Here is a 24445-nt window from a genome sequence, read left to right as displayed (position 1 = left end):
AACTTTCTAAAAGCTTGTGAAAGGACTGCATTTTGTACATGGTTGGGAGCTGCGAAGGGCAGAAAATGAAGAGGCCCGTAGGAAAAGCGTTTGAAGCCGCACACTGCTGTGTGCTGTGCAGGGTCCGCCCAGAGGACCTCCTCACGTGCTCCTATTCGGCATTGACTGTCTGTTATATCACATCCTTATCTGCCATTGAGCGGGTAGCCATGAAGTCGGTCAGTGTGCTCTGAGGTACCTCGAGAGTGAAATAAAGCATTTCACAGGTGGGGTCTCTACTTCCTCGGTGCTTGCTAACAGTTTACTCTGGTTTGGGGATTTTTATTGTTAAGAATCCCCAAAGAATGAAACAAAGAAGTTAGAACATCGGTATTGAGTTTATATGGGATTGCTGTTTTTCTTGAGATTGAATGTTTGCAGTTTCATACAGTCCCACGATAGCACTGTGGTTCTCATGCTTTACATCAGTATGTGTCATTCCAAAGTCTTAGGGAAAGGCGGCAAAGTGAAGGAGTGATCAGTGTCTCCTGGCCAAATGTCCTCTGGTTCATGATTCACCTTCCCCACCCCCAGAGACCCAGCGGGAGGGGGAGGGCGGTTTCACCGGAGGAAGGGGGGAGGCGCTGGGCTGGAGGAGTTAGGACTGGCTTTCTGTGTTTGCTGTTTAATGGCCCTACACAGAGGGCTGAGCACACACAGCTCCCTGTAGACTGCACATTGTGTGAGGAGAGTGCGCTGTTTGTGGAGGAAGTGGGTTCCATCTTGGCCGTCCGCTCGCCGTTCCTCTCCCTCCATGCCGGCAGCCAGCAGGCATCGCACATACACTCGCCTTCCAGCCTCCTATGGCCTGCTTCGGTGGCTCAGCCTTGGGCAAGTTATTTCTGGATCTTAGTTCCCAGTCTGTTCCAAGTAGGGAATGGCTAGGTGGTCTCTGCATTTTCCTCTGTCTTCTTACTGGGTGTGGAGGCTGAGACTTTGGCGGGACTGGGAGTTTGCCTACAAGATGCTGGGCCTTAAAGTGCTGTGGGATATTTTTTTAAAAAGAAACTAGGTCCAGAACGGTGGGAATGATGAGTCCCATATTACTGTTAAATTCGTCCTAGACAGAAACAACAAGGTCAAAAAAAAATATCGTTGGAACAAAACTTGAAGTTTGCGTGGGAGAGACACAGAGGGAAAATGTGCGACTGCTCATTGGTGGATCCGGTCAGGCCCTGTGCCCCAGTCTCCCGTTTGGAGACCGCCGGGCCTAGTCCCGACCTCCAGCCGCTGTGGTTCACTGGAGTTCCTTGCCCGCAAGTGGTGGCAAGCTTCTGGGAACCTGACAGCTATCCCTCGCTTTCCTTTCCGTGTGCAAGGCACTGCCCTAAGCATTTTTCAGACACTTGACAACAGCACCCTGAGGTTGGTGTCATTTACAGATGGGGAATCACACTTGGGAGAGTTGAAAGCGCCAAGCTGGGATTTGAACTGCCTCCGACCTGCACCATCCTGTCTGTTATTTTTACAGCTGATTATTATTACTTGTTAAGTTTCATTTCCTCTAGATGTGTAGGCCTCTTTATAAAGGCTTCCCCTGCGTTTGTGAACAAGTAGAGTCGCCCCTTTGTGAGCAAGGAGTCTTCCTGCTGCAGCAAGGCCGTCAGTAGGAGCAGCTCCCGGAGCACCGGGTCTGGTTTCACTCTGAACGGTGGGGTGTGCTCCTGCCCTCCAGTCCCACCGACTTTCTAGATCAGCGGGGTCAAAACGACCCTTTCACAGGGGTCGCCTAAGACCATCAGTAAACACATATATAATTACACATTGTTTTTGTGATTAATCACTATGCTTTAATTATGTTCAATTTGTAACAGTGAAATTGGGGGGTCACCACGACGTGAGGAACTGTATTAAAGGGTTGTGGCATTAGGAAGGTTGAGAACCACTGTTCTAGATTGATCTGATTAGTCAACAGAAATCGCCCAAGGAAAATCAAGCTCGCTATCATAATGTCCTCTGGTCTTGAAAGTGGTTCTAAAGAAGGGTCTGGGGATCCTGGGAAGCGTCCTCGGTTGTCACTTGAGAACTTTGACCTGTTGGCCATTAGCCCAAAAAGAAAGTTGATCTGGACTTGCCTTTCCCCCTTAGCAAGTACTAGTATGTGTTCCGTACAGATCAGAGGGTTAAAATTCTGCCGGTAGTAAGTTATTTTTAAAGTGTAGGATTACAGCCAGGAGAGTGTGTGTGGATTTTATTTACCTTCTAGATTATGAATTAGAAAAGCCACCGCGGCTGCATTAAATTGCTTGCAGTTCTGTTGTGAGCCATTAAAGGGGCTTGGAAATACTTTATTAGAGTTAACTTGCTGAACTACTGGGGTAATGGGATTTGTACGTGCTTCTGTTTTCTGCCTCACTTAGACCAGCTGGATTCCTTTTCAACTGTCTCTTACAGAAAGTGGCCCCAAATTCAGGCAGGTGTCCCAAAGAACAGATTTTTATGGAAGATTTTTAGTGTCTAACTGTGCCTTTCCAAGTCCAGTTTATAAACCACAGCGACAAGCCAGACAGAACCCGCGATTCTGAACATTCCTTCTTAGTTGCTACCTGAGTTACCCAGTTGGGGTGAGAACTTGGGTGTCATGTTAGCAATGACAGAAAGCTACAGGAGGATTTTAAAGTCCAGGTTTCTATTCTGAACATATTTAAGAATATTCCTATAGTACTGTTTAGACAGGAGCCTGCTGTGCAGTCTGGAATTCTGCTTAGGTAACTACTGAGTGTTAGCATTAAATCTGAGTGTATCCCTACCTGGTTTGGCTTGGTGGATAGAGCATCAACCTGCGGACAAGGGTCCCGGGTTCAATTCAGATCAGGGGCACATGCCCAGGTTGTGAGCTCGATCCCCAGTAGGGGGCGGGCAGAAGGCAGCCAATCAATGATTCTCTCTCATCATTGATGTTTCTATCTGTCTCCCTTCCTCTCTGAAATCAATAAAAATATTTATTTAAGAAATCTTAATTATAAGTTTTAAGTAGGCATCTTTAAAGGCCTGGAGTTTGTTGCACAGGTAAGTTAATAACAATAGGGAATTTAGGCCTTAGGATACAGTTGTGGCAATTTTCATTTTTTACCTTAAAAACAAAACAAAACAATTTCAGCCCTAGCCGGTTTGGCTCAGTGGATAGAAGAGCATCCGCCCATGGACTGAATGGTCCTGGGTTTGATTCTGGTCGGGGGCACGCACCTCAGTTGCAGGCTCAATCCCCGGTAGGGCACATGTGGGAGGCAACCAATTGATGTGTCTCACATCAATGTTTATCTCTGTCCCCACTTCCTTCCACTCCCTCTAAAAAAGAAAAAAAGAAAGAAAGAAAGGAAAAGAAAAAGAAGAAAGAAAGAGAGAAAGAAAGAAAGAGAAAGAAAGAAAAATATGCTTGGGGGAGGATTAACAAAAAGTAAAAATGGAATTTCAATTTTAAATCATTGCATTTGTTTTAGTATTTAATAATTGCCAAAATGATAGTTTAATATTCTTATTGGAATTAGGTTATTTAAAACTCACATGGATTCAATTTTTCTTGCAGTAACATTCTCTTCTCACTTGGTTTTTTATAATCACATCCAACCCTTGCCAACCCAGCTTGAGTTTAGGAACATTTTTGGATGGCTGTTCCCAAGCTGTAACTGGACTCGTGAAACCAGGCACATTCTCCAGTAGTGACTCAGCCGGTCAGCCATTCAGAAAGCATCTTTAATGGCCAGCTGGACTCCCAAAGGTGTGGGCTGTAGATCTGTGGACCCTGTCCTGTGTCCCTGGGCTTGCAGAGGCCCCTGGACATGACCACTGTTCTGAGGTCTCTGCCTGGCGTTCGCAGCATTTACGGAGAAATGGAGCCTGGGCAGCAGCCTCACTGGCATGTCCCACAGCTCCAAGTGCGAGAGAGCGTCCAAGTCCCGCATCTGATTCCAGAGCCCTGTTCTTTTTTTAAATATATTTTTATTGATTTCAGAGAGGAAGGAGGTAGAGAGAGAAACATCAATGATGAGAGAGAATCACTGATTGGCTGCCTCCCATATGCCCCACCACTGGGGACTGAGCCCGCAACCGGGGCATGTGCCCTGACCGGGAATTGAACTGTGACCTATTAGTTCATAGGTTGACGCTCAACCCCTGAGCCCTGCTGGCCAGGCCCCAGAGCCCTGTCCTTATAGGCATTGTGAAACCTCTGAACTCACTGTGTCCCCTAAATGTCTCATGCTGACGTCATCGCCCAAACGGGTTTTGCTGCCGAGAGGTTGTGCAGCGTATAGTCCATAGCTTCAGGGTGGCAGCCATGATCACACAGAATGGAATTCAAAGTCCAGAGTTTGCTGCAGGCCGCTCGCCTCCCGGGAAAGAGACGGTGTGGTGCAGGCCAGCACTGGCCTGGTTGGGAGGTTTCGTGGAGGTTTCATCACAGGCAGTGAAATGTAGGTGAGGGCACTCGCTCTGCCCCAGAGCTGCTTGCTCAGCTGGCACCTCCTTCAAGAAGCCTTCCCTGACCATCCACTCTGAAATAAGTGCCGTGTCCCTCTCCACGTGTTCTTGGAGACCCTCACGTCTTCCATGTGTTCTGTTCGATCTGTTACATGGGTTGACTGAACGGATCTCCTCCCGGATGGGGAAGCTGCCTGTTGCTGCATGTACAACAGTGCCTGGCAAGTAGTAGCTCAGTAAATATTTGTTAATTGAATGAAGTGTCTGCATCCTGGCTTCGTCACTTACCAGCTCTGTAACCTTGGGCAAGTCATGCCAACGCTCTGAGCCCCAGTCCTTTCTGTAAAATGGCGGTGATCAGTCAGCCACAAAGGATGCTTGTGAAGACAGACAAGCCACGAGGACCACAGATGCCGCTTGCGCTAGTAAGTGCTTCGTAAATGCCAGCCGCTGTTGTGGCTGTTGATGCTGAAAGATGTCCTGCTGGATCTGTTTACAGCTGATCGAGCACTGTGGCTCCCCTCAGAGCTGACTTGCCATGTATGTGATTTCATGACCACAGAGGCTGCCATAGCCCGGATGTCCCCATCCTCTCCTGCCAGTGCCCACAGCGGGCCCTCAAGGGACCCCAGGGGCCTTTGGCCGCCTCCACGGGGGCCTGAGCTGTCCCGTCGGAACCATAGCTACTGCCTTTCTACAGGAGGCGCCCCCACCCACCAGAGCTGGAGAGTGAGCTGTGAGGCAGGCACTTCTCAAGTCAAGGTGAGAAAAGCATTAGTTTTATTGTGTCAACGCTCCATATAACTTTCTCTTGGTTTTGAATTTCAAAGCACCTCCCTCCATATAACTTTATTTCCCTTGGTTTTGAATTTCAAAGCCAAAATGTACATTTTAAAAGGTAGCTTCATAAGAAAACATTTCATTAGCTCCATGAAAATGTAACCAAGGAATCCCAACTTACATAATGTGAGAACCATCACTGTTTTCAGGGCTTTTCCTGTATTACCCCATTTCATCATTAAAAAAAAAAAAACACACCTTTTATGTCCTCCCATTTTTCAAATGGGGAGCAGGCCACACAGAAGGTAAGCAATTTGTCCGAGGTCCCAGGTAGTCAGAGCAGCCAGGTCCCGGCAGTGGCCTCACCTGTCCATCAGAGTCTGCTCTGCCTCTAGTCCCCTGAGCTGGGAGGGAAGCCTGGCTGGGCCTGGTTCTTAGCAGTGGCATCTTGAGAAGCAGGGAGCCCTAGCCAGTTTGGCTCAGTGGATAGAGTGTTGGCCCAAGGGCTGAAGGGTCCCAGGTTCAATTCCAGTCAAGGGCATGTACCTGGATTGTAAGCTCCATCCCCAGCCCTGGTTGGGGTGCATCTAGGAGGCACCCGATCGTTGTGCCTCTCTCACATCAATGTTTCTCTCTCTTACCCTCCCACTTTCTAAAAACCAATGAAAAAATACCCTCAGGTGAGGATTAACAACAACAAAAAGGCAGGGAGCTGCTTGCTGGTAAGCAACTGCCCCATGTGGGTGAGAAGCACCCGTTGATCTGAAGGAGCTGAAACAGAGGAGGTGAACACGTCTCCGTCCTCCCTGATCCTGGTCCATTTTGTCTGTTCTTGGGAGACCAGACTGCGCAGCTCCAGCCACACCTGGTGTGATGCACCCGGCGCTGTTAGGGAAGGAACAGGTTCAGGTGCTGACTCGTCCAAACCTTGTCTACTGTCGACTTTCTTCTACTTCATAGAAGGCTTTCCAGGCCACGGTAGGCAAGTAGGTTCCCATGTGCGCCCGGAGAGCAACTGCCTGGGGCGCCGCATCTGCGGGATTCAGAAGTGAGGTCACGCTCAGGGTCAGAGGGCCCGTGCCAGGTGTCTGCCTTGTTTGCAGAAAGGGTGGGGGCAATGGCTCTGCCGCACGTGTGTGTGCTGTCAGGAGGTTAATGTATCTGCTACTTCCCTGCTTTTAAAAACGGCACTGGGCGCCAAGTACACTTTTCCTGGAGGCTCGTGGTAACCGTCAATGAATACTGTTGTGGAGAAGTGATGCCCTCAGAGGCAATTCAGGCATGCCGGATCCGGATGCTTGAGGTGTGACTTAACCACGTTTCAGGAAGGATGTACTCCTGGCTCGTTTTTCATTTGTGATTTATGGATGTTGTCTGCGCTGCTGGCCGCCTCCAGATGTGCCCTGTAAATCCCCGATGGGCCAGGAAGCTAGAGAGTGGTCCTGTTAATAGTTCCTGTAAATAACGAGGCAGGTAGGGCCTGAGAGGGCACCAGGGGCCTCCCGGCGAGCAGAGTGCGTGAGCAGCAGACGCAGACATGCTGGCGTGGTTTGCCCTTGGTCCTTGGCTGGTAAATGACGTTTGCTGGACAAATGACCTCCAGATAGGAACATGTGAAGTGTAACACACACACAGATCGCTTTTTCCTTTTGAGCCACGAGTTTCATAAGCAATTTGTGGAGAGAATGAAATGGAAGCTGGGATAGAATGCACAGTCTCTCAGGGAAGGTTTCTTGCCCCATGAAGTACCTTAATTCTGAAACAGTGGTGTTCTTCTCTGTACCTCATGCCTCCGTGCTTTCCTCTGGGTTTGGAATAAATATTTCATGTGGTGCCTGTGCTAACCAGTGGCTGACTCTCTGAGGAAGTGCCTGGGGCTCAGTCCATCCCATTGCTTTATGAGGAAGACGTGGGTCCCCCTGCCCATTGATTTGATTTTCTTTCCTCTCTAAGTGTATTGCGCCAGGAGTTTCCGGAGTTCCTCTGATGACCAGTGCAGAGGTTCAGAGGTGTTCTGTCCTCTTATCTTCCTTCACATTCAGGCTCCTTTGCATTTTACCTGTGAGTTTGGTGGAAATAAGGCTGTGTTGACTTCGTCCTCGTGTAGGTGCCAACCACTTTGAGGCACCCAACAAATTGGTATTGGGAATTGTAGTTGATGTATTTGCTTTGTGGTTTTCTTTTATTTCTTTGTATTTCACTATAGTTAATATGTTTATATTCCTTAAAACTATTTATAAACATGGCAGCTAGAGCTGAGAGTATCAGCTAACAGCAGGTTACTGTTACTGAATCATGTTGGACAGGGGCGTAGGTGAGGGGACAGTATTTCCCGGGTCAGGAGACCTGTTAATTACAGTGTTCGGAGGTGGGGGCATTTCCTGCCTGTGTTCCCAGGTGTGCGAAGGGGCCCTGGTTGGCATGTGTCAGGATGGTCACTTGGTGGACCGTCTGCACCACAAGCCACCTGGGCGCTTATTAAGAATCCAGACCCGGGAAACTGTCATCTCTGGGAGTGGGTCTTGGAAATCTTTATTTTTGTCAGCTTCTCACATGAATTTTACCCAGACTTCAGAGCCTTCCATTGGGTCTTAAAAAGAAAAGCAGAAGTGATGGAAATGGTGGAAATGGCCTCTTGACTTATCCCAGGAGACATCCCAATCCCAACCATCCCCAACGTTCCGGCCATTTCTCCAGGTGGTGGGCTGTGAGCATCTGAGAAGCCATCTCGGCAGCAGCCCAGTGTGACCCCATCAAAAATCCAGGGGCCATCTTCTCAGATCTGCATCTTGTGACGAGCAGGCGACCTCGGGTACCCAGATCTGGCAGATTGGAAGAAGGCCTGGGGAAGAACTAGATGAGTTCTCACCTGATTTGTTCCAGTTGCAAACTCTCAGATCTGCTTGTGTAAAACTTGGAGGCGCAGGCACAGAATGAGGGCGGGAAAGACTTGGGGGCAAGAGTAGGTAGTAACAGTGGTTGCCTTAAGACGCTGAAATGACCTCTTCTGGAAATCCGTTCTCTTTTTTTCTGGGGGTAAAATAAGTTGGACATTCTGTGTGTGATCCCATCCCCAATCCTCCAAAGTAATACAAGGCAACATGGCAAATGAAGCAAACCCTAAGTGTATGCCCAGTGTCCTACAGAACCCACGTCTTGGGGTGCAAACTGCATGCGTGCACATGTACACACACACACACATGCACACGTGTGCACGTGAAGTCAGGTCCCTTGTGTCCTTGTTGAGAGCTCTGGTAGCCTCTGCGTTTCCTCCTTAATGTCAATCACACCCTGGGATTTTGTATTATAGATTATGCAAGCAATGATGACCCTCTTCTCGAACACATGCCCCACACGGGCAAAGACCAGGTCTGTTCGCTTCGCTGCTGCATCCCAGCGTCCAGCACAGCATCAGGTATATAATCAGTGTGATGGGTCAGTATCGATACAAACCATTGGAAGGCCCGATCTTGTTCAGTGTGTGGACAAGAAGGCTGCCACGCTTTCTTAGGCTCTGAGGACGACATCTCGTGACGGAGCATGATGGCACATGACGGCATATGTAAGTGCAGAGTTAGAAATCTGACTCCCATAGAGAAGACTCAATCAGGATATTGCTTCATGTGGTTGATGGGAGGGAATTTCTATTAAGGATAAATTAAAAAATAAATGTTGGGCCCTAACCGGTTTGGCTCAATGGATAGAGCGTCGGCCTACAGACTGAAGGGTCCCGGGTTCGATTCCGGTCAAGGGCATGCACTTTGGTTGCGGGCACATCCCCAGTGAAGGGTGTGCAGGAGGCAGCCGGTCGATGTTTCTCTCTTATTGATGTTTCTAACTCTCTATCCCTCTCCCTCTCTGTAAAAAAATCAATAAAATATATTTTAAAAAAATAAATGTTGGTGCTTACAGGGGGCCTCCTGAGGCTCAGCTTAGACCAAAGCTATCCCTGGCAGCATTCTCGTGCCTGCGGAGTGCTTGGCTGCCCCACCGTACCTGGCACAGAGCAGCTGTCAGTTAAGTGGGGGAACTAAGTTTGCATATTAAAGCTCAGGAATCCTGCCCAGACATGCCTGTTTGGCTTCAGGAGCCTGTGTCTGGAGCTAAGTGTCTAGGGCTTCGACCCCGGCTCTGCCTCTTGCCAGCTGTGTGTTCCTGGGCCAGCTGCCGAACCTCTCTGTGCCTTCGTTCCTCATGTATAAGACGTGGCAGGACCCATCTTGGAGAGGTCTTGTGAAGATGAAGTTCGCCACTCCATGTCAAGTTTGAGCATGGCGCTTGGTAGTAGTGAGCAGGGAGATGTTAGCTGCTGCGATGCAGATGATAGCGAGGATGCACCTAGAAAAACCTGTTCCACCGACCCCGGGCTGGGACCTGCTGGTAACATGGAAGAGACGTTAGGACGGTTTTCATTCCGTGTCAGGCGTGAGTCTGTGGGCGCCCAGTAGTGTGGCTGGGCCGCGTGTCTGCCCCGCAGGGAGGGACCCCTCACAGAGCCAATGAGTGGGCCTCAACCCGAATGGAACGCAGGGTCTCGGTGCTGCTGAGCAGCCCAGAGGGTCCACCAGCTGGGCCCGGTCATTTAGCACCTGTGGCCGCCTCTGTCCCCTCTGTGACATAGGTTGATCTGTCCCATGTCCAGCCCCAGCCACCCGAAGCCTGTTTGAGGTCAGCCAGGAGACAGGGCGAGGGCTTTGGGGCTCTGGGGTGAGAGGAGGTGCTGGGCGCACTGCTACCCAGTCCCCTGCACCCTCTGAGGAGGAGTTCCCCTGGCCCACAGCCCACGTGTGTGCCCTGGCCCTTTACACAGCGTCCTTGCCCCGCTGACTAATGCCCCGTTCAGACTCAGCAAGCGTGCCTTTCCCACGGCAACGCTAGCCTGTGCCTGGGACGCCCTGCCAGCCAGACACACCCAGGCCTCGGAGGCGCCTCGGGTGGCAAAGGAGCCCCCCGAGCTCCACGAGGCTTCTCCATCAAGACGGGCGCCTCAGACCCCAGGTTCCGGAAATCCTGTCACTGGGAGATGCCACACAGGCCTTCCGAGACCCTGAGTCCCAGTGACTCCCAGATGTGGAGGTGGTTCCTGGAGCTGACTTAGCCATCTTTGTAACATCTTGGTCTAAGTTGACTTTAAAGGACAGAGCGGTTGCAATAATGAAGTCTTGGCGTCCCTTATAGAATTTTTCCCTTTAAAAGAGCTTTGCCCTCGGGACCTCGTGGGGGCCTGGGGGCCTCTCTGCCCCGCGCTGGGAATCTGCTTTCTGTGCATTCATGTCCTGACACACGTGTCCTGTGTTCTTTTGGGCTTCCCTCCCATTCGTAGAAGTTTCCTTTAAAGAGAGCCGCTGTCTCACTTGGCTAGAGGAGGAGGAAGGATGGCATCTGGGCACTAGAACTGATTGGGGGGTGGGGGTTGGGGGCAGGAGCCAAGTGCCCTGAGAGGCAGAGACTTACAGGGAGCGGAGCTGGGTTCCTCCCTCCTCGCTGGGCACTGCACAGCTGATGGCTGTTGCCTGCGGGCATGGCGTCTGAGCCATGGCACTGAGCTGAGCCAGGGGTGTGGTGAGGGAGGCTGTCGGAGTCGGGCTCCAAGAATTGTCGGGAAGGTAGGCACCTGGTCACATGGTTTGGGCGGGGCCTTGGCGGTGAGAGAACCTCCTGGAAGTCACTTCCTTGGACAGTTTGGTCCTTGAGCGCCATGGACGAGCACATTTGGGTTTCCACTAGATGAGGAGCCTGGTCAGACTTGCCCTTGACTTGTCCAGGGACCGTTCTCAGAGCCCACCCTGTGCCAGGCAGGTGGCAGGCAGGTGGCGGGATGAGGCGTGAACAGACCAGCCTTCCCTCTTGGGGCTCAGTCCAGGGGGGGCAGCAGGGGTTGGGGACAGTCACAGAGCACCAGGTGCCCTCGCCAAAGGGCACCACCTTGCCTCCTGGGGTTTCCTTCCCCAATTCCGCTGGGCTCCACGCTACCCTTGCTCCCCACCATCACTGTCCCCATATAAACAGTGAGCCCCCCTGGGCCTTCTCACTTCTTCCCAACTTGCTGGGTGACCCCTCCCTCTGGCTTCTCCTGTCTGAGCGAAGGGCTGCTTGGCCTGGACTCCGGGGTCCCCTGCCCCCCTCCTGTCCTGGCAGGGTGGCAGGCGGCCACAGCAGGGATGTCCCCCTGGCAGCTTCCTTTGCCCGAGGTCATGGCCGGGCGGGACAGCCCTCTGTTGACTGGATTACGAGCTGCCACACGCTGGGCATTTGGAGTTCAAGCCAGACATGTTTGGGGAACTAATGGCCCCTGGAGGCTGCAGAACCTGGCGGAAAAGCCGCGCGGGCTAGGGATGTGATTGGTCTTTGGACACGTGGAGGCCACGCCAGGAGCCAGCATGGGAACAGGGCCTTCCGGGAGCGGAGAGGGAAGGAACTCCGTCTGCTAAGAGGCGGATTCAGCTCCGGAGTGGAGTCAGCTCCGCGGATCCTCCCTCCCGCCCTCCCGCCCTTCTAGTCGTGTCCCTCTCTGTGACCTTAAATGAGTCAATGACCTTAACTTTCTGTGCTGCTGTCCTCTCAGCCTTTTAAGGGTCACAGGACCCACCTCAGTGGGTAAAGGATGATTAAATGACAAAGCCTCCAGGCATTGCTGGCAGGGCTCGCGATGCCAGCTCCTCACCGTCCTCAGTAGGTCACTGACTGCCCCGCCAGTGGTCTCAAACCTCAGCCCCAAGGACCACTTTTATTTTCCTCCCTCGAGCCCTCACATTGGAAAGACTTTTACAAAACGTCCCTAAGCACTAGGCCCCCCGACCCAGGCCCCTCCTAGACACTGCCATCAGCACGTGGCCTGCACTCAAAGGTGCCCCCTAGCCCACGCTCCCCAACTCCTGTGTCAGATGCCTCTCCAGGGACCTGGTTAAATGCGGAGGCTGAGCTGTGCTTTCCAGGAGGCTGGGCGTGGCTGCGTGGCTGCACTTTAACCAGCGCCCCAGGACTGCCTGTGCTGCTGGTCTGGGGACCGCACTGAGCGGGTGGGTCAGAGACCAGTGGCTCTGAGAGCCCGGGCTGCACCCCAGCGAGCTCAGTCAGAGCCCAGGGCTGAGGAGTGGGCCTCGGGGTGGTTCTCACCTCTCCTGGGACTCCAGTGAGCCTCGGAGAGTGAGACCCCACGCCAGGGCTCCTCTGAGCCGACGCGGCTCCAGCACAAGTCGACGCCTGCCTTTGTGGGCAACGACTCGACTCCTGATGGGTTTTTGGGATATTGACAAGCGCCCCTTGTCCCCATCACGGCAAGGACTGTATCAGGGAGGGGACCCAGAGTGCGGTGTCCAATGGCCCTGGGTTCAGATGCCTCTCCAGGGACCTGGTTAAACGCTGTACCCCTATTGGCTGAGACAATATAGACATTGGGCTGTCTCGCCTCTGAGCCACAGCCTCCTCCTCTGCGAGATGTGCATCAGCACAGTCCCTGCCTCGGGGCTGCTGGGAGGGTTTCAGGAACTCCAGGAAACCCCCGAAACGTTTCCCGCATATCACATGCTCAGTGGATGATGCCATACATTTTTTTCCTTGGGTGCCATCCTCATTTTACAGGTGAGACCACTCTCACCCAGAGAGGGAGAGGCATTTTCCTGAGGCCACACAGCCAGTAGCGGGGAACCTAGGGCTGACACTCCAGGCTCCTGCCTCCCAGCCCAGGGCCCTCATTTGAGTAGGAGGGGCCTCCCTGGAGCAGAAGGGGCTGTCCTGTTTGGGAAGCTGGGGCCAACCATTTCTGGAAGTGGTGGTGGCTGGTGCCAGGAAGCAGGCAGTGGTTCCTGTAGCTTCTACCTGTGGCCTTCACCCAGCCTGGGGCCATTCAACATCATCTCAGGTTGTCTTACCTGCGTGCCTTCTTTGCTTCTCCCTTGCCTCGGGCAAAACTGTGGACCGTCAGACGCTGACTTAGATGTTTGCACTCTGAGGATTTATGGAGAGTTGTGTAAGACTCCTGGGCGGGCGGCTGTGTGGCCCAACCAGCTTGGCGATTGCTTTCCAGAAGGTCCCTCCTGACGCATGCGGGAGGGTGAGGTGGAAGGTGGCCATGGCAAGCAGGGTCTCCACTCAACACCCAGGCAGCCTGGCGGAGAACGTGGATGAGCGGGTTGGCCCGGTGGGGACTAGAGAGCTCTGGGGAGCGTCCAGGGGCTGGCAGCTCCTTCCTGCCCAACCCTGTCCCTTCTGTGTCCCCCTTTACCCAGATCTCCGTGACTGGGCTCTCTGGACCCTGACCGCTGTCCTCCTCTCCTCTCTTGAACTCACCTCTTTCAGGTGTTTGTCTCTTCCTTGTCTTGGAAACTGCTGTTACCACGGTTACCGGCAACCTCTAGGCTTCTGAAGTGTCCTAGTCGGCTGGTTCTCGGTCCGTCTTCACCCATCGGCAGCTTTGGACGCTGGTTCTTCCCGCTTCCCGTGACACCTCTCTCTGGGCTTGTGACACCACCAGTGCTGCCCCGATCCCTTCCTCAGTGCCTGGACTCCTCGTCGTCTCCACCCCCGTAGGAGCCACCCAGTCCCCCCAGATGCCGATCAGCCCCAAATCCATCAGCGGTGCATCTCAGCCACCCACTTGATTTCCCCCCTGGGTGCCTAACACCATTTCACATTTAGTCCTTCCAGAGCGGACCCCCCAGGAAGCCACGCTCTCCTCCTGCTGTCTTCCCCAGCTCGGTTAAACGGAAACCATCTGGACTCCATCTCGACTCTGGTCGCTTTCTCATCCCTGTCCCAGCCCTGGCATCCAGCTCCTCAGTCCTGTGGGCACTGGTAAAGGTGTCTGTATCCGGCCACTTCTCACAGCTCCACCTCCCCAGCCGGCCCCAGGTCCACGCTGCCATCATCTCTCACCTGGATGTCGGCAGTCGCCCCCTCACTGGCCTCCTCCATCCCATTCCTGCCATCCTGCAGTCTGTGCCCAGCACAGTGGCCACGTCAGGCCAAGTCACTCCGTGCCCAGGAGGACAACCCGGCTCCATGCCTACCAGACCCTCCCCGCTGCCCCATCTTACCTAACATTCCGGGCAAGTTTCACCTCAGGGCCTTTGCAGGTGCTGCTCGCACGGCCTGGAACACACAAGGCCCGGGTGTCCAAGTGGGTCCCTCGCCCACCTCCTCCTGGTCTTGGCTCACCCGTTTCTGTGAGGTCTTCCTCCTCCACTTCGCAGCCCATCCGCCTGCCCCACCGGCCACTCCGAGCTCTCCCCTCTGCTTCGTTTCTCTCCACAGCGATCACTGTGGCCTGACTGCCACCCGCTCCTTTATTCGCTTTTGTCTCTGCCAGGAGGGGAAGGCGGGGTTGAGACCCCGGGGCTCCCCGCTGTGTCTCCGGTGCTCACAGCGCTGAGGGATGTAACTGTCCTCCATCTGGGGGCTGCGAGGAGCAGCTCTGAGAGGGCGTAGAGGAAAGTTCTCAGGAGGTGGGGCGGCCGGGCTCCGCCTCCCCAGGTGTCCAGGAATGGGGGGCAGTCCTCACCCTGTCACATCCCCTCGCCTGCAGGCCCCACGCACCCGCACCCGTCCCAGGCCCTTGTGCTAACAAGCTCTTCTCGGACAAGCGGCCAGGCACCTCTTCATCCTCATGGGTTTTGCTTCCTCTGGGAATTGCCTCTTCATGTCATTCTGTTCTCTGTTCAGCGATCGGCTGCACTTCGCCCGTCTTTATTTAGTGTTTACGTCTCCCTGGCCCAGCATCCCCTGGCCCTGGGCAGTCCCTGGAGGTGAGGGGCTCTGGTGTCTGGTGGCCCCTCTGTGATGTCACCTGCTCCCCAACTCCCACAGCCTGGTGACATCGGAGCTCCGGGAAGACCCCTTGGGTGAGGGGCCTCCTCCCCTCAGGGCTCATGCGCCTGTGAGGAGCCGCAGCCAGGCAAACCCAGGCTCAGACCCTTTGGGGTCCTTGTTGCCCTCCACTCAGGACTCCCGGAACCCTTCGCAGCGTCATCTTCTCCCCGGCCCTGGCCTCCCCTGCTGTTTCTTCAGTGTTGTTTTTGAGTGTAGCTCAGCGTATTCGGACAGCTCCTTTACCAGAATCCCATGACCGAGATGGCCCCCTGGGAGCCACAGGCCCAGTCCCGGCCTCGCACTGGCTGCGAACTCTCCGGAAACAGCATGTTCCTCTCTGCGCAGTCACAGGCAGACGGCGAGGCGGACTCGGTCTCGCCCCTGAAGCTCCCTGCAAAGAACCGGACAGGTAGCAGACTTCCCACTGTGCCGGGCTGCGTCCAGGTGCCGGCCCGTCAGCGACAAGGAGCCCCAGTGGAGCCAGGACACAAAAACCCAAGTGGACACGGCGTGGTGACGAACACCAAAAGGAAGTGCAGTAGCCCCTCTCATCCGAGGGGGACACATTCCAAGACAGACCCCAGTGTGGACCCGCAACCACAGGTGGTGCTGAACCCTATATTTTCCCCATCCATACGTCCCTATGATAAAGTTTAACGTATAAACTGGGCACAGTAAGTTATGAACAACAGTCACTACTAAAGTAGAACTATCGTAACGATATGCTGCCGTGGCAGTTCCGCGAATGTGGCCTCTTTCAAAGCATCTTATTTAGTACTGGACTCGCAGCAGGACTAGGCTGCACGAGGGCGAGGCACCTCGGGTGGGTGGGAGCGGGGATGGCATCATGGCTGCTCAGGCTGGCGCCTGGTTTAAAACTTGAGAACTGTGCGTTTCTGGGATTTTCCATTGAATATTGTCAGACCGTGATTGACTGTGGGTAACTGACGCGGTGGTGAAGGGGGGGGGGGGGGCGCGGAAAGGGGCTGTAAAACGCACTGTGGAGCCGGGAGTTGCAGGAGAGGCTGGGAAGCTCACTGAGAGGTGAGAGCAAGAACGTGGCGCCGGGCGGGGCTCCTCGGGCCACTTTGTGTAGCCATGTGTCTGTTTATACATTCATTTGTCTTAACAGATCGTTACTGAGGGCTTCCTTGTTGAGTGGGCACTGCTAACACGGGTGGGGGGCTGGATCGTTCTTCCTCGTAGGGGCCGCCCTGTGCATCGGGGGAGGTTTAGCAGCATCCCGGCCCCGCCCATGAGATGCCAGCAGCATCCTCCCTCCCCCAGATGTGACAACCAGAAATGTCTCCCGACATTGCGTGCCCTGGCTGGGGACCACTCACGTGAACCCTGCTGTTTCAGCTTGTCCCCGTCTCTTGCTCCCTCGGGCGGAGCAGGTGACGTTCGCCTCCCATCTCTCCTCACCTGAGGCCCTGCTCTTCCATCTCGAGGGCGCAGACCCGGGACCTGGGACCAGTCACTGTGCCTCTGTTTCTCCATCTGTAAATTAGGGATGTACAGTATCCGCTGGGGAAGGTTCTATGAAGACTAAGACATACAGAAAATACCTAGCACAGTGTCGCTCCTGTTCAACACATATTTGTTTTTGTCATGCCAAGCTGGGGGTGTAGCAGTAAACAAAAGAAAGGCCCTGACCTTGGGGTCACAGCTCGTGAGGGGGCAGACTCATTATCCTGCGATTGTGATTCATGTAACAAGTGCTGTGATGGGGAAGGCGAGGGGTGGTGGGAGCCGGGAGGAGGGACACTCATCCAGGAGATGAGGAAGGAGGGCTTCCTGGAGGAGGTGGTATGCCAGCCGGGACCTGAAAGATGAGCACAGGTTACTGGGTGAAGGAAGGGGAGGAATAACGAGATCTGGGAAACCTGTCTTAAAAGAAATTAAAAGCTTTCCTGAAAAATCAAGTCCAATTTAATGGGCTGTAGCAGCAAACAGGATCCCGGTTCACACCCCCTCTGTGATTCCTGACATGGAAGTGGGGCCAGGGCAGAGGTCAGGTGCACAGTTAACAGCCTGGAGGGGACGGGCCCTCCCTCCTCTCCCCACCACAGACGATGGAGGTAACTTGGTGCTAAAAACCTCCCCAGGTGTCTCGGAGGGAACAGCGCAGTGTCTCAGATCCACGGGTGGGCGCTGCTGCTAGCGCCACCTCTGGGGGAGGGAAGGTGGTGGACAGAGCCAGGGGAGCTCACAGGCTTGTATCAAAGCTCACATCCCATTGGCCTCAAGGGGCCGGAGAGGTGGGGCCAACACCAGGCCTCCAGGTGCTGCCTGGCTGGGCCCCGGGTGATGGTGTGTTGTTTCTCTTTGTGCAGCTACAGTCTCCGCCTGGCGACCCGATGCCCCACGCCCGCCGCCCCGTACATCACCAGGCAGTGCAGGAGTGTCAAGGCCACGGCCGCAGCTCAGCTCCAAGGACCCCTCTTCAAAGAGTAGAAGCTTCACCTGCTCCCTGACAGGTGTGAAGAGGGGGGAGCAGCTTCTGGATCCTTTTGGTGGCTCTGGGGGGGAGGGGAAGCTGGGCTTGGGGTGGCTGGGAAGGAGAGAGAGGGGGTGGGCATGATGGCTTGTGGAGTACCCCCTGTGTGCCAGCTGGGCACGGGTCTTCCTGCAAGAAGGGCGCATAATGATGCAGCGTGCGGACCCTGGATCACCTGGGTTCACATCCCAGCTCTGCCACTTACTGGCTGTGGAGCCTCAACAAGTTAGTCTCTTCGAGCCTCAGTTTCCACATCGATAAAATGGGACAATAGTATCTACTTCGTGGGATTGTGAGAATTACAAGTGTAAAATGCATGCAAAGCACCTAGAACTGTGCCTGGCACATAGTAAGCAGTAGGTAAGTATTAGCTGTCATTGTAATAATCCTAAATAATAAAGAGGTAATATGCGAATTGACTGTCACACCCTCATATAAGATGGCCACCCCCATGTGGTCAAAAGATGGCCGCCACAAGATGGCCGGCAGGGGAGGGCAGTTGTGGGCGACCAGGCCGGCAGGGGAGGGCAGTTGTGGGCGACCAGGCCGGCAGGGGAGGGCAGTTGTGGGCGACCAGGCCGGCAGGGGAGGGCAGTTGTGGGCGACCAGGCCGGCAGGGGAGGGCAGTTGTGGGCGACCAGGCCGGCAGGGGAGGGCAGTTGTGGGCGACCAGGCCGGCAGGGGAGGGCAGTTGTGGGCGACCAGGCCGGCAGGGGAGGGCAGTTGTGGGCGACCAGGCCGGCAGGGGAGGGCAGTTGTGGGCGACCAGGCCGGCAGGGGAGGGCAGTTGTGGGTGACCAGGCTGGCAGGGGAGGGCAGTTGGGGGCAATCGGGCCTGCAGGGGAGCAGTTAGGCATCAATCAGGCTGGCAGGGGAGTGGTTAGGGCAGGGGTGGGCAAACTTTTTGACTCGAGGGCCACAATGGGTTCTTAAACTGGACCGGAGGGCTGGAACAAAAGCATGGATGGAGTGTTTGTGTGAACTAATATAAATTCAAAGTAAACATCATTACATAAAAGGGTACGGTCTTTTTTTTTTTTTTTTTTTTTTTAGTTTTATTCATTTCAAACGGGCCGGATCCGGCCCGCGGGCCATAGTTTGCCCACAGCTGGGTTAGGGGGTGATCAGGCTGGCAGGCAGAAGTAGTTAGGGGCAATCAGGCAGGCAGGCAGGTGAACGGTTGGGAGCCAGCAGTCCTGGATTGTGAGAGGGATGTCCCCCAAGGGGTCCCAGATTGGAGAGGGTGCAGGCTGGGCTGAAGGACACCCTCTCCCTAGTGCATGAATTTTGTGCACTGGGCCTCTAGTAATAATAATAGTAATAATAATAGTAGTAGTAATAATAATAATAATAATAATAATAATAATAATAGTATTCAGCACTTAATTGATTCCCTAAGAGGCTTTAAACCTAGAAAAGATTTGAAAATAAAAGAAATACTCATCTGTAAAATAATAAATTTAGATTTATGTTGACCCAGAAGTCTCTTTTCTAGATTTTCTGATGGCAAAACCTGAATCATTCATAGAAACTGGACTTTTCATCTTCAGGGGGCTGAGCTGGGTCAGTGATTTGGGGCAGGCTTAGGTTTCCCTGTTGGTGACACAGCGTGTCTTCTTTCATTGTGTCCCCAAGACCAGCCTCTCAGCATAATTGCAGAACCTTGACATTGGGGCACCCATTAAAGATACAGACCCCAGGGCCCTACTCTGATGTATGAACAGCATGCTGATGCGCAGGGCCTGGGAGCCTGGTCAGCCCTGGGTCAGGGCATGGCCCTGGATGGATGCCTCCTTTTCCCTTATCTTCAAACATGTGCAGCTTCCCAGGGAAGCCCGAGATCAGGGTGAGGACTCTTGCGGTCTTGCAGATGCCCCTTCTGGCTGTGTCCTACATGTTGGAGAGCTCCCACTGCTGGCAGCTCTCTTTCCAGCCCCATCAGAGGTTTGGGGGAGGTTGAAATGGACAGTGTGGTTAAGTGCACACTTTCTGGAATTGAATCCTGGCGCCAGTAATCCTGGTGGGTATTTCACTTCTCTGTTTCACTTTGCCCATCTGTAAGAGTGTCAGCGGTTAGTTAGTATGTGAAAAGCACTTAGAAAGTAAGTGCCTCGGATGTAGTAAGCCTCCCATAAATAATCACTGCTATTATTATTCTCATTGAATTATTGTGTTATTATTAGTAATACTTTAATACTTATTATTACTAATAGGAATGACAACCAGGTTCCCTGAGTGAGAGAATCGAACCTCTGAACTTGACTCAGCCCAATCCCAGGCTCATATTCCACCCAATGCAGCAAACACTGTGAGCTGCTCACGCGTGCCTGGCTCTGGGCCACGTGCTGTAAATGAGGCTCCCACGGAGGAAGCATGGCCACGCCATTCCCTCGCACACTCAGGCAATGGAGTGTGCTGGACCTGGGTTCAAGTCCCCCCTCTGCCACTTGTCAGCCGCCTGACCTCGTAAAGGTTACTTTTCTCTGAGCCTCCATTTCTTCCATGCAAAATGGGGGTCCCTGTCACCTGCCACGAGGGCTGTTGCCAGCATTAGAGTGAAATGCAGTGGCAGCCTAGCCCCTTTGGAAAACTATTTGGCAGCATCAACTGGAGCTGAACAGATGCCAACTCCCGGACCCAGCGATTCCACTGCCAGGGACACACTCAGAGAACACGTACAGGAATACTCACATGTTATGTAGGTACAGCCTGCTCCCCAGCACTTCCGCAAAAACATGTGCACATGTGCACCATACGTGTGATTTAGACCGTGTAAGAATATCCCAGCGAGATTATGCGTGATGGCCCCAACTCCCGGACCTGCATTGGCAGTAGCCTCGGGCAGGTGGAAGGGTGATCCTCCAACAGACTCCTACAGCGAGGAGAGTGAAAATCTACACCGCGCTTGCAGACACGTTCAGCAGCAGAAGCCAGGCACATAGGATGTGTACTGAGACATTTCATTTATTTAAGTTAAAAAATGGGGGAAATCAGTCTGTGATGCCAGAGGTCAGGATATTGGTTATTCTGGGGGTGAGCATTAGTGGTTATCCTAAAAGGGGGGGAGGGTCCGGGGCTGATGGGAGCTTGGTCCTCCCGTTCTACTTCCTGACCTGGGTGCTGGTTACGCAGGTGTGTGCGCTGTGAAACCTCATCATGATCTGCTTTCCTCTGGATGTGTGCTGTGCTCCAACAAACAGTTAAATCATAAAAATGAAGTGGGAGAGTGCCTGAGCAGCCCATGGCCCTGAATCAGCAGCCACCATTATCATTGTTCTTTTCTTTGTCTCCTCAGCACCTGAAGTGACCTGGAATCAGAGAAGCCAAAGGGACTGGCCTTCCGCCCTGCAGGGAGTAGCGACCTATTCCAGTGCTAGAGTTTGTGAGAGAAAGGGAGTGCACGTGTGAGCGTGCACGTGTGAGCGTGCACGCCTGCCTGCCTGCGTGTGGTCTCCAGAACCCTAGGGAGGCAGGGCACCAGCTGATTCCATACCAACGGGCATGTTCTGCAGCTCGGCCTTCCTGCAGGGGCGGGACCTCTCCTACTATGCAATTTTTCAAGAGCTCCTTGATCCTGCTTTTTGCTTCTCGAGTTGTCCTTCACCGCGGCGAGGACCTGGGTCTGGCCCAGGGGTCAGCTCCAGTCGTGTCCGAGGAAGACCTTCAGGAGGAGGCCAAGCTCCCCTTCCAGCCGCCCAGCCCCCCCCTCCCCCCTCATGTCCCACATCCCTCACGATCTCTGGGAATCGGTAGCGTGCAGACATGTCGGAGCCTCGCTGACCCTTTGGTCTGTGCACTTGGAAAACCTTCCTGGCCCGCTAGCCTGAGCTGTCGGCGCTTGAGTCATTTCCAGATTTGAAATCGTGGTTAGTCCATGTGCATCGGAGAAAGCCCTGGCCCCCTTGTATGGATCGGGTTCCTCCATGGGAGAAGCAGGGGGCGGGGAGGGTGGTGTCCTGTGTCCGGGAGCTCCTCTGCCTCACTCGGTGGGACCAGCAACACTCTTAGTGTGTGAGCTTCTCAAATGAGCTGATAAGGGAAACAAACAAATAGAAATGGGGAAATGAAAGTTAAGGTGGAACATGAAAAAGCAAAGGTGGGGCGGGGAGAAAAAGAGATTTCTGGGAGTTCTCCATCGCCTGCCAGGGGCGCTGGAGGGGGCCCCTGCTCTGGCGGGACAGGCCATGCCTCGGAGACACGGGTGAGCTGAGCTAGGAGTCGGGACGGGTGCGGGTCTTGGGTTTGTGCCTTTGGGGCAGACCCCAGACGAGGATGCCCGAGGCCCCTCCCGCCGGTGCCTCGCCCCGTTTTCAACAGTAACTGAACCAACCCAAAGTGGAGGGAGGGGACCGGGAAGCGTGTGCGTGGTCACACACACAAAAAGGGACTTTTTTTTCAGGGCTACTATGGTTGATCTTGCAACTCTGTACATATGTATGTAGACACTTTTCAAAGCACGTATTTATGTCCCTGACTGTAAATGCCCCGTTTTTAAAGTTTTATAACTCGTGTTATTTAATTAATCAGTCGACCGGCTGCCGTGCGGGCTCTGATAATGGCCCAGGAGAAAGTTCTCGCGAGATCCTCACATGGGCAGAGAAACACTGATCGTTGGCCTACGTCCCAGTTTTCCTAGTTCCCACCCGGCTGACAACTGCTGTTCGTTTTAAATGTTCGTAAACTGGAAGGAACCCTGTTGCCCGCTTGAGCATGAACATCCGTGGCTGTCCCTTATCCTCACGAGACGATGTTGTCCCATAAATGTCAACACTCACGTACTGTACTGCACCCAGCCTCTCAGTTCTTGAGGGTTTTCCCCATTCAGCAGCGAGGGAGGCTTAGGAACCCAGAACTTTGGAGGTCACCTTCAGCGATGGGCAAATCCTGGGAGTGTTGTGGGGTGGGGGGTTGGGGGCCACTCCTTTTTTGCATGTGCAAACGTGCTGGTCAGCTGTCAACCTCCGGAACCTCAGGGGAAGGGGGAGTGCTTCACAGAGTGGCTTCCCTGGCCCGCGGGAGCTAGGGGGGGTGGGTTTGGCCCTCCCAGGGAGACAGTTCTGTATCTGCCATGTGAAGAAAATTAACAATAAAAGTGTGAAGTGCGATTGTAAGGAAGAAGCGTGGGCGTGGTCATTTGGGTTCCTGTGTGTTATGTCTTTCGTTTTGGTGACATCTGTGTTGTTGGGATGGGAATGGGCTGGGGAGGGGGGGGTCCCCAAGGGCTCCACTCCTGCCATGAGAGGAAGCTGAGGGAGTGAAGGAGCTCACGGTGGAAACGTCTTACCTGGTGGTCAAGGTCACCTGCCTTCAAATCCCCCTCCCACCTGCCGGCAGTCAGTTAAGCCATTGCACGACTAGGAAAGCCACCTGTGACTGCAAATATGTCCTCCTTAAACAGTTTTATTGAGATCTAGTTCATATACCGTATAACTTACCCATGTAAGCGTACAAAGCTGTGGTTTTAGGTTCACGGAGTTGTGCAACCCCCCCTATCAATTTTAGAACATTTTCACCCCCTTTCTCCCCGAGCCCCCGGACTTTTGCTCCCCCCCTGAAGCACGGCCAGCCCAGAAGCGCAGATTTAGAAGTACGGACTCGGGTTTCCAGCCAGGGTTGATTGGCAGCTGTGCTCCCTACTGGCTGTGTGACCTGGGGCTGGTCACTGACCTCAGCTGGGTTCCTTGTTTGTGCCCACCTTCCTATGTCCTAGCGAGGATTAAATTAGCTACCACTGGGTCTCCTTAAGGCGAGTTTACTTCCCTGCTTCCTGGATCACTTGGCTGACTGTCGAAGGAGAGATTCGTAGCCATCACCCCCACTCCCCCTGAGTCAGAACCATCCCTGGGTGGGTCTTGGTCACCTATGTTTTTGTTAACTAGTTCTGTTGTCCCACCAAGTTTAATGCCCGCTAAGGTCAAGGACGACAGCCATAGCAATGACGGAAGATAAACATCCCTGGCTTGAGCCAGATCACCGTGGTCTCGGGGCCCAAGGGCAAGCCAGGTGCTCCTGGTTAATGCTGGTTAAGGACAAAAGGAAGCTTGAGGCCACAGCTAGCTGCTGGGCCCGGGGGTGGAAAGTGTTTCTCTGAGCTTCCTGCCCCAAGGAAGAAAGCCTGGGCTCCCTTTGCTGTGAGGTGAAGACAGAGAAGCAGTGATCTGGGCGGGGGTGGTGGGGTGTCCAGCTCCCTCTGACCTGCTGGGTCCAGAGGGTGTAAGTCCACTAGGCTCTGGGACTACACGTGTCAGAATGCCCCATAGCTTTGCCTTGCTGCGGCTCGGCTGAGGAGACCAACTGCGGACGCCTCACTGGAGGGGACCTGCGTGCAGAGGGGGACCTGGCCCAGGGTCCACCCCTTCTTTACAAAGCTGAGTGGGGTCAGGCATGAAGTTGCCAGCCCGGTGGGAACCAGAGGCTGCAGCCCGTCCCCATCGATGGAGCACAAAGTAAGTTTCTCCCTTCTACTCTAGCTGCAAGGGCAGGTAAGGGGAGGGGCGCTGACTTCCATGCAGGGCCTGGGCTGGGGCCACGGAGAGTCCACAACTGGCACAGATCCAAGAGTGAGGGTCTTCCTAAATGTGGTGCCCTAATGCCTTACTTATTTCCCCCTGGCCCTGGTCCTGCCGCCTGTGATGCTGCGTGTTTCTCTGGACGGGGAGGGAGGCGGCGAACGTCTCTGAATCTCACCATGTTACTCTAAGAACCCTCCAAGGGCTTCTCCCGCACGTAGAATATAATCCAACTCTCTTTTCTGGTTTAGAAGGCCCTCTGGCCCCAGCCTCACCTTGCACACCACCACCCCCGTCTCTGCCCTCTCTCTTCCAAAGCCATAGCAATGGTCTTTCAGCTCCTGGACGAAGGAAGCACCCTTTGCCACAGGGCTTTTGCACGAACTACATA

General features: G+C 53.9%; 1 protein-coding gene across 12 annotated transcripts in view; it reads left to right on the top strand.

The window, feature by feature from the left end:
• Positions 1–22651, top strand: part of PRDM2 (PR/SET domain 2) — a 116385-nt gene extending 93734 nt beyond the window's left edge. For 11 of the 12 annotated variants that reach the window (XM_059691196.1, XM_059691195.1, XM_059691204.1 and 8 more), the window contains 2 exons: positions 17382–17525; positions 20841–22651. In XM_059691196.1, coding sequence (XP_059547179.1) covers positions 17382–17502 — 121 coding nt within the window. In that variant the 3' untranslated portion in view covers positions 17503–17525; positions 20841–22651. Of the gene's footprint in view, positions 1–8548; positions 8654–17381; positions 17526–20840 lie in introns of those variants that run through there. The other variant, XR_009452101.1, reaches the window with a different exon arrangement.
• Positions 22652–24445: the final 1794 nt, after the last annotated feature.

This window comes from Myotis daubentonii, chromosome 3, assembly GCF_963259705.1.
Source record: "Myotis daubentonii chromosome 3, mMyoDau2.1, whole genome shotgun sequence".
Lineage (NCBI taxonomy): Eukaryota > Metazoa > Chordata > Mammalia > Chiroptera > Vespertilionidae > Myotis > Myotis daubentonii.
Note: the sequence above shows the minus strand (reverse complement) of the source record. Positions and strands in the feature narration are given on the sequence as shown.